At 45.9% G+C, this 13,323-nt stretch overlaps 1 protein-coding gene across 1 annotated transcript in view; it reads right to left on the bottom strand.

Annotated features, from left to right (window-relative positions):
* Window positions 1-850: 850 nt before the first annotated feature.
* Window positions 851-13,323, bottom strand: part of VWA3A (von Willebrand factor A domain containing 3A) — a 61,819-nt gene continuing 49,346 nt past the window's right edge. The window contains exons 30-37 of the mRNA XM_049788152.1: window positions 10,665-10,802; window positions 8,434-8,542; window positions 6,615-6,759; window positions 5,152-5,300; window positions 3,986-4,133; window positions 2,828-2,951; window positions 1,126-1,223; window positions 851-931 (exon numbers count right to left, since the gene is read on the bottom strand). Of these exons, the coding sequence (XP_049644109.1) occupies window positions 880-931; window positions 1,126-1,223; window positions 2,828-2,951; window positions 3,986-4,133; window positions 5,152-5,300; window positions 6,615-6,759; window positions 8,434-8,542; window positions 10,665-10,802 (963 nt within the window). The 3' untranslated portion in view covers window positions 851-879. The remainder of the gene's footprint in view (window positions 932-1,125; window positions 1,224-2,827; window positions 2,952-3,985; window positions 4,134-5,151; window positions 5,301-6,614; window positions 6,760-8,433; window positions 8,543-10,664; window positions 10,803-13,323) is intronic.

Raw genomic sequence — 13,323 nt, 5'->3', positions numbered from 1 at the left:
TGCTGAGAGCTAACCTGACCATGGGGGTTGTGTGGGAGGGACATGAGGGCACTGGGGCTGGTGGATGCCTGGTTTGTCTCACCAAGGTGATGCTCTGCGCAGTATGCTGATGGAGGAGCAGAACTCATCAGTCAGAGAGAAGACTCTTCCAGGCAGGGCCTATTGAAGAACTTCCCAGAAAATGGCTAGAGTGGAAGGCCATTGGGGGACAGGCCAGAGATGTGAGAAGGGGGCTTAGGGATAAAGAATTCTTTCTTCCTCGGATTCTAGGGAGCTCATATTCTTGGGCCCATGCATCCTGGGGCTGATCTGTGGGTTGAAGATGTTCAGAATGTCTGTCCCTTAGGGCCAATCAATGCTCATGGTAGGAATCTTTCAGTTTCAAAGAATTACAATTCTTTTTTTTTTTTTTTTTTTTGGTTTTTGGGCCACACCCGTTTGATGCTCAGGGGTTACTCCTGGCTATGCACTCAGAAATCGCTCTTGGCTTGGGGGGACAATATGGGGCACCGGGGGATCGAACCGACGTCCGTCCTACGCTAGCGCTTGCAAGGCAGACACTTTACCTCTAGCGCCACCTTCCCAGCCCCAGAATTACAATTCTTGATGCCTCTCTTTACTTAACTGTCCACTGGACACACCATACTGCCTGACTCTTGTGGCTACTCCAAAGATGGGGACTTAATACTTTCTTCTTCTTTTTTTTTTTTTTTTTGGCCACACCCGGCAGTGCTCAGGGGTTACTCCTGGCTGTCTGCTCAGAAATAGCTCCTGGCAGGCACGGGGGACCATATGGGACACCGGGATTCGAACCAACCACCTTTGGTCCTGGATCAGCTGCTTGCAAGGAATACCTTCTTCTTACTGGAGAACATTTTTCTAAGTAACAGTGACCTTTGGTTCTTCCAAGTTCTTCTTCTGGAATTGAGACCTAGTGAACAGGAGATAAGAAAGGTAGTCCCCTGACCCCCATGCCCACACATCTTATTTGAGATTGGTGGAAAGAACGGGGCAGGAATTTTTGGAATAAAGGGTTCCATAAGCAGGACTGGCCCTATCATGAAGGGGCTCAATGTTTGATGGGTTGGAGCCCCAGAAATGGAAGGGGCTGCCTTCGGGGCATACCTTAGACACTGAGCCTGTCGGAGGAAGTCTCTGGCCTTGGTGATCTCCTGGGCCAAAATCCTTAAGTCATCTCCTTCAAATTGTGGCAATGTGGGATCCTTGAAATGAGCATAAAGTTTAGGTGATTCAATGACTGACTAGGAATAAGAGCTCAAGAGAAGGATATGGCAGTTAGCCTAACGCAGACTCCCATCCCAGACCAGGCAGCTGTTAGGCAAAATGCAACATTTGGAGAGAAGATGCTTGTAGGTCATTGGAGGGCCAACCCAATATGGAGTCTCTGAACCTTGTTGACATCAGCCCCTCTCGGGGAAGTATGTTTATTTCAGATTATCCAGTATAATTTTCAAGATAATCTTAAAACAAGATGAATTTGCCTGTCTTTTAGCAAGGACAATCTATTCTCATCTATAAATGAGTACGTGACAGGGAATCTAACTTATGTTAACCTGAGAGCCCACAGGTATCAAGTCTGGTTTCCGGCGTTAGAAGAATACGAGTAAATTCTGATGACTGTCACTTGCTGCTCTTTAATGTTTGTCATATTTCACTCTAAAAGAGTGACATGGACAAAGAAATCATGTCACCCACTAGACATCAGAAATGATGCCATGAGTTGAGAAGATTGCTTTGAGGTTAGAGCATAGGCCTAGCATGTGTGAGGTGCTCAGAGCCCTGTTCCTGTCATGTCTGCACTGTCCCAGCACTGGCAGGTGTAGCCTTGATGCCCCCTACACCACCATGAGGAGTGACCCCTATAAAAATATATGTCATAGTCTCCCACAGTGTCTTTAGTCTCCTGAAAAATGAACTTATAAGTGAAATATCTCCTGCAAAGGCCAGAGCTGACAGCTTACAGGTACGAAAGGTACCTGTACATACGTACCTTACAGGTACAATTTTATGCATGGTTTTGCTTTATATTTGGGAAGGTCTGTTGCATTCATATCTCACAATTGTGGTGGGACCTATATTTCATTTTAGAGATTTTTCTTAAGGCCCTCATTTAAAGATCCATGTTTCACAAATTAAACTCAGACAGAAAAGTGCAGGAATTAAAGGATAGAGCTGAAAAGCTTAGGTCACTTAATTAGTTTGGAGGCCACACCCTGTGATGCTCAGGGCTCTGTTCTCAGAGCTTACTCTTGGCAAGGCTAAGGGCATCCTATGCAGTGTCTGGAATCAAGCGTGGGTCAGCCATAAGCAAGTCAAGAGTCTTAACTCTTGTACTATTTCTCTATCCTCTGCTTTACCATTTACTCTAATTTCAGATTTTTTCTTTTTTTCTATTCTTGTATATTTATTGTTTTTAAATTTGGGGGCCATATCCAGCAGTGCTCAGGGCTGTGTCCTGGTTCTATGCTCAGGGATCACTCCTTGAGGTGCTCCAGTCATAGATGTTAACTAAAACCTTGGTATGTTTCTTCATTCAGCTATTGGATGGGGTTGGTGAGGGTGGTGGGTGGAGAGAAGCCCAAGTGTTCACCGAATGAAAACTGGCCTGCTACTGAACATAAACATACCCACTTCCCCAGCCTCAAGGGAAGGCAAGCCTAAAGGGAGACCAGCAGCAAAACATGGTCCTTTTTGACCTCAGCATTGTCTTAGGAGAGGTCTTTGCAGGTAACAGGCAAAGAACACCGCTTCTGACATGCCACTGGGCCACACTGCAAGAGAACGGACTGGCAGCACCACCACTTACCCCTTCCTCAATGAAGCCCTTGGTGAGCAGGCCATGGATTCTTGAGAGCGACTTCTCATTTGCAGGGCAGTGGTAGCGCCCCCCAGTGAGGGAGGCCAAGCATCGTAGGAACTTCATCTCTTCCCTAAGGGAAGAAATGAGGATAAGGCAAGGTCTCTCTGAGTCTGCAGCTCAAGTCTGGTGATGGATTGCAGACCCAGAGGCTCTGTGCCACTGAGATCATTCATGCAGCATAGTCACCACATTGAGATCATTACCAAGATTCCTAGGTACTCCCCCGAGTCCCATTCCCCTGTTGGGTATATTGGAAGGGGTGTCATGGGATTTTCTCACACTGGGAGATACTGGGCCCCCTCTCCAAGTTGCTGGAATAATATAGATTAGAATGATCCAATAATAGCCTCTTCTGTGGGGCTGGAGGGATAGCACACCATTGTGTGTGTAGGGCGTTTGCCTTGCACATGGGCAATCTAAGTTCTATCTCCAGCGTCCTGTAAGGTACCCCAAGTCTGCCAGGAGCAAGCCCTGCAGAGTGTGACTTCATAACTAAAATTAAAAAAAAAAAACACCCTCTATTGTAATTGTGTGTGTGAACTTTCTGTTTATTTAATTAAAGACGCTTGATGTCCAGAGGACGCAGAGTAATTTATTTTCTAAAAAGGGGGCAGGAGGGCAAATCAGTTTGTGAATCTTTGTTTTAGTAGAGAGGAATGCTCATAAGTAATGGCTTTCCCAAGAATATTCTAGTGTTTTCACTTCCTGAAAGAACCAGTTCTCTTTCGTTTCATGCATATCCTGGGCTGATAAAAAAATAAATAAATAACCAGTACCTCCCCCCCCCCCAAGATTCACACATGTGCTTCCAGGAGAGATCAGGAGAGAAAATGTGTCTGTGTGACTGTGGGAATCCATTCAAAACCCTTTCCCCTACTAGACATATCTAGAGTATGAACCCTGCTGGCAAGAGTTAAAGGGGGGAAGAGCTACCCCTTCCCTCTGGGGTACACCTTCTGGGTCTTCTAATTTCTGGTGCACTGGCTTGGGCCTGATCTAGAGTCTAAGGTGAGCCTCTAGGTTAGATGAGATGCTCAAACCAGGCCCCTCAGACTTGGCACCCTAGAGAAGGACCCCCACCTCTGCCCACTCCCTCCTGCCCACCTGGCGGAGCAGCTGAGGGAGATGGTGTGAACCTTGACATCCTTTTCCTCCTTGAGTCTCTGGACAGTTCTGAGGACGAGGCTGCAGCTGGTGTCTGGCTTCCCATCTGTCAGGAGGTATAAGCCCTCCACGTCTTGGAAATTGAAAGCTTTCTGGAAGAACACAAGCTATGCTGACTACAATGAGTTCAGACCCAGTCTCAGGGAAAGTGTCTATCTGGATCCCACTGACTTGTCCTGGATGCTTGCAAGACTTCCCCTCCAGCCTGGACAGACTAAGGCAGTTGCAAACAGCACCACTTGCTTCCTTGCTGGTGAACTACAAGCAAGTCACTTAACTCCTTTGGTTTTTTTTCTTTTTTTGGTCCCACCAGGCAGCGCTCAGGGGTTACTTATGGCTCTATGCTCAGAAATCGCCTCTGGCAGGCACAGGGGTACCATATGGGATGCCGGGATTCGAACCACTGTCCTTCTGCATGAAAGGCAAACAAACGCCTTAGCTCCATGCTATCTCTCAGGCCCCCCACTTAACTTCTTTGGCCCCTGTGTCTTCCTGTCTCACCAGGAGATGGGGATAAAGTCACTGTCAATTTTCAAGTGCTCTGTTTGACACAGTGGTAGAGCACTTGCCTCACACATGTGAGGTCCTTGGGTTAAACCTGGCACCATAAAACTTTTAAAATAAATCAATCAAACAAAAAGGTCTTGGGGCCGGGAAGGTGGCGCTAGAGGTAAGGTGTCTGCCTTACAAGCGCTAGCCAAGGAACGGACCGCGGTTCGATCCCCCGGCGTCCCATATGGTCCCCCCAAGCCAGGGGCAATTTCTGAGCACATAGCCAGGAGTAACCCCTGAGCGTCAAACGGGTGTGGCCCAAAAACCAAAAAAAAAAAAAAAAAAAAAAGAGAGAAAAAAAAAAAAAGGTCTTAGTAATGCCAAAGCAAGGTACACTATCAGGAACAGAGATATAGCTTGAAGGGTCTGTGTATGTGCTTCACAGGTGGAAGTTCCCAAGTTTAATTCCTAATCATCAAGCTAGGAGTAACTCCCAAGCATCACTGGATGTGACCCCCAAACTCAAAAATAAATAAGAAAAAACACTGTGCTGAATTACTGTGGCAGGTGCCAGTGTTTCTGCTTTGCTACTTGGCCACACTCAGGGGTAAAACTTGCCAGTAATGCTTCCAGGACAGAAGTGCTTCCCTCAGCACTCAAGTGAGTCACCCACTGCATCGCCTCATGACAGGCTGCTTCCGTGGTCTTCACCAGCGTGTCCCGCCACAGTTGGAGGTCATCTGCAAAGCTGAGCAGGTTAAAACTGGAAAGAAGGGGGAACACTGATAAGAAAGAGGTGGTCCATGTGGAAGTTGGGGCCCTGCCCATGAGAACTGCTTGTGCTTCTCATGTGGACTCTTACAGTGAGCCCCAGGACCCCTTTGGGGGCTGTTATGGCACCTGAGAGAAAGAAAATGCACCCTGCAGATTCTTGGAGGCAAAGAGATTTCAAGTCAATTTGGTTTGGTTTCGTTCTGTTTTGGGGCACATCTGGTGATGCTCAGGGTTTATTCTTGACTCTGTGCTCTTTGATCACTGCTAGGGGGTTGAACCTGGGTTGATAGCATGCCCTAACTCCTATGTTATCTTTCCAGTCCCAAGGAAGATATTTCATGCTCACCTAAGGCACTGAGTGGGTTACATGCTCTTGGACACATTATTTCATCAAAGTCCTAGTTTCTACTTCTGAAAATTGAGCTAATAAGACAATACTACACAGGGTCATTGGAAAGAATGAGTGAAATAACATGCCATGAGTGTTTGGTACACAGAAAGTTCTTGATAGATATTTACTATGGAGAGGCAAGATGAGGCTCAACCTAGGACCAGAGTGTTCTGCTGCCTTACAGGAAATGCTCTGCATAGAGACCAGTAAAAGCACCAGACCATGAAAAGAGGCTGGAGCTATAGGACAGTAAGTAAGGCATTTTCCTTTCTTGAAGCCAACCCAATTTTGATTCTTGGCACCAGTATGGTACCCTAGACTCTACAGGAATGATTCCTGAGTGTAGAGCCAGAAAAGCCCTGAAGAATAGCCTGAAAAAAGAAAAGAAAAATCAGGTCAGGATTTGGGACAAGGGCTCAAAGGCCTAGAGCTTAACCTGGGCCCAAAATTCAGCTAAGCTGAGTAGCACAGGAGTAGCCCCATGGTCCCTGATTACTGTGTAAAATGTTCTTTCAGAAAAAAAAATGAAATTCTGGGGCCAGGTAGGTAGCTCAGAGGCTGGGATGCATGTTAGCACCTTCAGGTCAGATCAATGGGCCGTGCACTGAACCACCAGTCCCTTACTGCTGAGGCAGTACTGCTGGGAGGGGCAACAGGACCTCAAGCACCACTGGAGAGGTACCCCCCAAGTCCAACTTCAGAAGAACTCCACAAGTCAAGATTGTGCAATGATTTTGTGACTCTGTTAGCAGTTGGTCCTGAATCCAGACGCAGTTCTAAAACCCACCGACCTTTGCGGTTGAATCAAGGGCAACAGGCTTTTCAATGAAATATTTGGGGGGAACTTCCATGTACTCTGGAACTATGAGAAGGAGAAACCTGATTAAAAACTTCTGGCTCACCTGCCCTTACCTGTCACAGTGCTTCCGCAGCTGCTCCCAGATGAGCAGGATGAGCTGGGCCTTCACCTGCTGCAGGTAGGGACCCATGGAGCCTGACGTGTCCAGCAGGATGCACACTTTGCTCTCCAAGATGGCACCAAAGAGTTGGCGGCTCCCTGCTCCACATTGAGGGAGTGGAGAGGCAGCAAAGGAATAAAGGGTTTACTCCCCGTGTATACCAGACAATGGGAGATGATCTTTTCACTCCTGTGAATGAGTTACACAGCTTATGCCACCTCTCACTAAAAGCCCTATATAAGGCCTTGTGAGAAAAGTATGGCTGCAGAATTTGGGTCTGGGATCCTATGCAGTCACCAATTAATAAAACTCTGAAAATTTTATATTTTTGATGATTCTGAGTCTCTTTCTGACACTCCACATTATTGATGAGCAGCTGTTCTTGGAACATGCAGCCTTCCAGAGAAGGTGTGTGGGACAGAGAGAACCCATATGAGGGATCAAATACATGAAGGTAGACAGGCCAGTGTGGGGGCAGGGACAAGCTCTCTAGCTGGTGCTGAGACTCACTCCAAGGAGAGACAGAAAGGGCCAATGACTACTGACTCACACAGTCTGACTGGAGCAAAACAGACTTTCATACTGTGTGTGTGTGTGTGTGTGTGTGTGTGTGTGTGTGTGTGTGTGTGTGTGTGTTTACTTTCTGGGCCACACTCTATGATGCTCAGTGCTTGCTCCTGGTGATATGTGAGTGGTATTTAGGGGCCAAGAATAGAACCCAGGTCAGTTATATGCAAGGCAAACAAATACCCTACCCACTGTACTACTTTTTCTCCCTCCTTTTACATTTTGGTTTTTGGGTCACACCCTGCAGTGCTCAGCTCAGGGGTTACTCTTGGCTCTGTGCTCAGAAATCACCCCTGGCAGGCTCGGGGGACCATATGGGATGCTGGGATTTGAACCGCCATTCATCCTGTGTTAGTTGTGTGCAAGGCAAAAGCCTTACCGCTGTGCTATCGCTCCGGCCTCTTCTTTGGCCCTTTGGACTTCTTCCTTTTTTCAACTAAGTCATGCCCTGAAAGACAGTCTTGCCTCTTCTTTTCCAGGCAGAATCTGTTCATCCTTCTCATCTAAGCTAAAAAAATCCCTTCCTTAAGATGCTCTCTGACTTTCCTGTCCACACTCACAGCACCAGGCTCGTCTCCTCCCTATTCCTATCACAGCTGCAACGTGAAGACTTGCTTGTGAGACTCTGGCTAATGTGCCATAGGCTCAAGGACTCAGGTTGTTGTTGAGTGGGAGAACAATACTTATTTATTGAACACTGAACCCAGGAATCCGTATAATATCCTCTAATTCCTTTGGGAATAGTATACAGTGTTGGATTGACCCTATTGGGGGGTGGGGCCACAAAACTCATCCTCACATGTCTACCAGAGGGAATGTGAATAGGAACTGAAGAGAAACACACAGTTATACTCCAGCCTCTAACCTACTTCTATCTGGACCTCCTGGCCCCTTCCAGAAGCTTTCAAAAGCTCATTGCTACACCCTATGCCATGCAATACTTTTTCCAAGTTAGGCTGCACCAGTTTGAATCTAGTCCAACCCCAGAGGACCTCAGGAAGGCAAGGTGTGAAAAATGGCCAAGCAGGATGTGCATGGAGGGCCCTGGTGTGTTCTCTTTGGCCCCTGGTCCATCTTGTCAGAGGTCAGAAACTCTGTTCTTTGTGGATCATTTCCCAGCCTAATCTATTATTTGACCATTTTGTAAGTTCCTGGCATGGATGAACTCAGGTCCCTGGGGCTGGTCTTCCCTGCTTATGGCTCACCTGATAGCAGCCATTGCAGCCGCTGGACATAGCGCCTCATCAACTTTTCCAGGCAGGAGATGTAGATGTCCATTTCCCTGGGTGTGCACCGAAGGTGTTTCACTGTGCCCTGCATGGAGGCAATGAAAGACAAATTCAACTACTTCTTCAAATCCCTTTTGTGCCACCAAATGTTTTTTCTTTCTTCTTTTCTCTTCCTTGTTTTCTTTCTTTTTCTTTCTTTTTCTTTCTTTCTTTCTTTCTTTCTTTCTTTCTTTCTTTCTTTCTTTCTTTCTTTCTTTCTTTCTTTCTTTCTTTCTTTCTTTCTTTCTTTCTTTCTTTCTTTCTTTCTTTCTTTCTTTCTTTCTTTCTTTCTTTCTTTCTTTCTCTCTCTCTCTCTCTCTCTCTCTCTCTCTCTCTTTCTTTCTTTCTTTCTTTCTTTCTTTCTTTCTTTCTTTCTTTCTTTCTTTCTTTCTTCTCTCTCTCTCTTGTTTTCTTATTAAAGCAGTGAAAACAAAACAAAACAAAAAATCATTCCCCCTAAACCAGAATATAGAGATAATAACTCCCACACCTCATATTATAGCATTGCACTGCCCTAATAGAACTATCATCAGTCTTGAGTATGAACAATTTACATTCTCAGCAACTACTTCTTTTGTTGGTGGGGGGGGCAACATCTGGTGGTGCTCAGGAATTACTCTTGGCTCTGCACTCAGAAATTGCTTGTGGCAGGCTCAGGGGACCTTATGAGATGCCAGGGATTGAACCCGGGTCTGTCCTGGGCCAGCTGGATGCAAGGCAAACACCCTGACCACTGTGCTATTGCTCCAGCCCTCAGCAACTACTTCTAATTCTCACGCCAGTGAACCCTTCTAACCCTCAAGTGTGTTCTTAGATTTTTTTTTTCTGGCAGTGTTCAGAGCTTACCCTGGCTCTGCACTCAATAATTACTCCTGGTGGTGAACAGGCACCATATGGGTTGCCAGGGATCAAACCTGCGTCAGCTGTGTGCAAGGTAAATGCCCTCCCATTTGTACTATCACTCTGATCCCCTTTGAAGGTCTTATTTGGGGCGATCTTATTTGTTTTTGTTTTAGGGCCACACCTGGTGGCCCTCAAAAATTATTTCTGGCAGGCTCAGGGGACTATATAAGATGCTAGATATCAAACTCTAGTCTGCTGTGTGCAAGCCAGATGCGTTCCCTGCTGTGTTCTAGAGCTATTCTTTTTTCTATTTATGGAGGAGGGAAATTTAGGGTCACACTCAGTGGTATTCAGGAACTACTCCTGATGGTCCTCTGAGTCCCGATGGTGCTTGGAGAATTTGAGCATGGGTTATTTTGCACCATTAATTCCTGCACTGCCTTATTGGCCTGGAAGCCTGATTTGGGGGGAAGGTTGGACCACACTCAATGCCACTTGGGGGTTACTCTTGGATCTGCACTAGAGGAATCACTCCTGGCAGGCTCAGGGGACAATATGAGATGCTGGGGGGTCGAACCCGGTTAGCCACTACTGTGCTATTGTTCTGGCTCCCTGGAAGCATGATTTTTTTACTTTATATTTATTTATTGATTGATTGGTTTTTGGGACACATCCAGCAGTGCTCAGGGTTCACTCTCGGCTCTACACTCAGAAATCGCCCCTGGCTGGCTGGGGGACCATGTGGGATGCTGGGAATCAAACCGGATTCCTCCTTCAGGCCTACTATTTTGCTATCTCTCCGGCCTCCTGGAAGCATGATTTTTATTCTACAGGATGCAGCTCTTTTTGGAGGGGGGGGAAGGTCTTAACAGATCAGGAGAAGTAACCATATGTAAGTCTTCATAGAGTGCTCCCTGACACATTTGTACTTTATAGGTGGAAAGAGAAGGCATTTGGGGGCCGACGAAATAGTGAAGTGGTAGGGCATTTGCCTTAGACGCTGAAGGACGATGGTTGGAATCCCGGCACCCCATATGGTCCCCCGAGCCTGCCAGGAGCGATTTCTGAGTGTAGAGCCAGGAGTAACCCCTGAGCATTGCCGGGTGTGACCCAAAAACCAAAAAAAAAAAAAAAAAAAGAAAAGAAAAGAAAAGAGGAGGCATTGAGAGAAAGAAAAACAACAACAACACATGACTTACATTGATTTTTGGAGGGGGGGGTGGGCTGAGCCACATCCAGCCACACTGAACCTGGGTCCATCCTGGGTCAGCTGCATGCAAAGCAAATGCTCTACCACTGTGCTATCTCTCGGGCCCCCGACTTACGTTGATTTTTATGCTGGGCAAGATGCTGCAGTGTTTGGTAGATGCTGAACTCTGAATGGTATTTTGATGAGTGCATTTGGGACCAATGTGCCTGGAGATCTCCATCTTCAGTTTCTTCAGCCCATAATTTGCCAGCCACTTTGGGCATAAAGGAGAGAAGCATTAGCTTTGACAGTTCTAGCTTACTTGAGAACTTGCCTGATTAGTCTCTTCAAACCTCATGATTGAAATGTCTCATGTTTGAAAGATCGTTTTCTTAGTTCTAAGAATATGAGACACATCCATGTCCTTACCTGGGACAAAGAAGATGTAGGGGAAGAATATTTGTTGATTACCTACTACTCTAAGCAGCAATGCCTTCCCAATCTCTATTTTAAATCTTTGTACACAAAAAGTTTGAATAAAAAATCCCTGTTGGTCATTCTCTATAACATCACCTGGAGGCAATCCTCTACCAGGGAAGACCCTACTCAAAAGAGACTTCCCTTAACACTGAGACGACTTAACAACAATATTGTCCTGCTTACTGGACAGGGCTCTCTGCATTGCCCTTTAATTGTGAGGTGAAACTAGAGGACGCTTGACATTAGCCTGACTTCAATGTAGGATATTCAGATTCCAGGATCTTTTGCCAACAACAGAGACTGTTTGAAAAATAAAACTGTATTGGCACTACAGACAAGGACTTGAATTAGACAAACTATTTTGCCAAAGCCTAGAGAGCTGGTCTTATGCCAGGAAACTTATGGGGTAGGGTCTCCTTGTATTTAGGCCAAGGCTTTTCCTTTCCATGTCCCCCATATTTTGGTGAGCCTATGCAAACAATAATTGCCACTCTAACACTGTTTTTACTTTACTCCTTTGACTCTAAACCTTAAATAAATAAAAAAAAAAAACTACTTAAACTTTTGAGGTTTACATAAACTAATATGCATATGCATGGAAATGTAAAAAGTACTATGCCTTCAATGTTTAAGGAGTTACACAAATATCATGGCTTTAAATTGCTTTGTGTACCACTAAGAAATGTTATAATGTACATCTGGAGACTTGAGGGATAAAGTAATTGTACATGGGTTCTGTTTTATTTCTTCTTTTTTTTTTTTTTTTTTTTTTTTTTGGTTTTTGGGCCACACCCGGTAACGCTCAGGGGTTACTCCTGGCTATGTGCTCAGAAGTTGCTCCTGGCTTGGGGGACCATATGGGACACTGGGGGATCGAACCTCGGTCCGTCCAAGGCTAGCGCAGGCAAGGTAGGCACCTTACCTTTAGCGCCACCGCCCGGCCCCAATTTTTTTTTTGTTTTGTTTTTGGGCCACACCCTGTGACGCTCAGGGGTTACTCCTGGCTATGCGCTCAGAAGTTGCACCTGGCTTCTTGGGGGACCATATGGGACGCCGGGGGATCGAACCGCGGTCCGTCCTAGGCTAGCGCAGGCAAGGCAGGCACCTTACCTCCAGCGCCACCGCCCGGCCCCTATTTCTTATTTTGACTGTATGTTCAAAATTAAGGTGTCAGCAACAAGATTTCTTCTGAGAACTCTGTTTATTGGTTATTGTCCTTCCACGGTAACTTTACCTTGTCCTCTTCCTTTGCATCATTGTTCTCATAATTAAAAATTAAAAAAATGTCAAAAAAATCCCTCTTTTGGTAACACTGCCCAAAGCTACCTGGCCATATAAGGTAGTCTATGGGGAATGATACAAGGAAGTAGTAGGAAGGTACCCTACACAACAGCCAATCATTTTTAAAATTATCAGAAAGCTAGAACTTCCCTATTTCCCCTTCCTAGATAATCCCATTCATAGCCTTGGGTAGGGTTGGTCTCTTGCGAGAGAGACCCTGACCAATCAGTTGGAGCTGTTGGTAGAAGGATTAAAAAAAATTCCTATTGGGGCCTGAGAGATAGCACAGCGGTATTTGCCTTGCCAGCAGCCAATCCAGGACCTAAGGTGGCTGGTTCGAATCCTGGCGTCTCATATGGTCCCCTGTGCCTGCCTGAGGCTATTTCTGAGCAGATAGCCAGGAGTAACCAGGAGTAACCCCTGGGCACCGCTGGGTGTGGCCCCCCAAAGAATTTTTTAAAAAAATCCCTGTTGAGGGAGCTGGTATGATAGTACAATGGGTAACGCTCTTGACTTGCACGCAGCCAACCCAGTTTTGATCCCTAGCTTCCCATATAGTCCCACAAACTCTCCAGGAGTGAATTGTGAGTGTAGAACCAAGAGTAACACCTGAGAAATTCTGGGTGTGGCTCAAAAAAAACAGAACAAAAAATACAGTGGATTAGTACTTGCCTTGCATATGATTGACTCAGGTTTAATCTCTGGCATCCCATATTGTCCCTCAAGCCCTGCCAGCAGTTATTTATGAGCATGGAACTAGGAGTAAGCCCTGAGCACTCAGATGTGGACAAAAAAAGAACAAAAAACAACAACAAAAAAAAAAACAGAAACAAAAGACAACTCAGTTCTCCCTATTTCATTGAAAAGCAGAGAATGGGGCCTGGAGAGATAGCACAGCAGTGTTTGTCTTGCAAGCAACCGATCCAGGACCAAAGGTGGTTGGTTCGAATCCCGGTGTCCCTTATGGTCCCCTGTGCCTGCCAGGAGCTATTTCTTTTTTTTTTTTTTAATTATCTTTATTTAAACACCGTGAT

Source organism: Suncus etruscus, chromosome 15 (assembly GCF_024139225.1).
Source record: "Suncus etruscus isolate mSunEtr1 chromosome 15, mSunEtr1.pri.cur, whole genome shotgun sequence".
Taxonomy (NCBI): Eukaryota; Metazoa; Chordata; class Mammalia; order Eulipotyphla; family Soricidae; genus Suncus; species Suncus etruscus.
The sequence above is the reverse complement of the archived record's forward strand: the minus strand, read 5'-3'. Positions and strand labels throughout refer to the sequence as shown.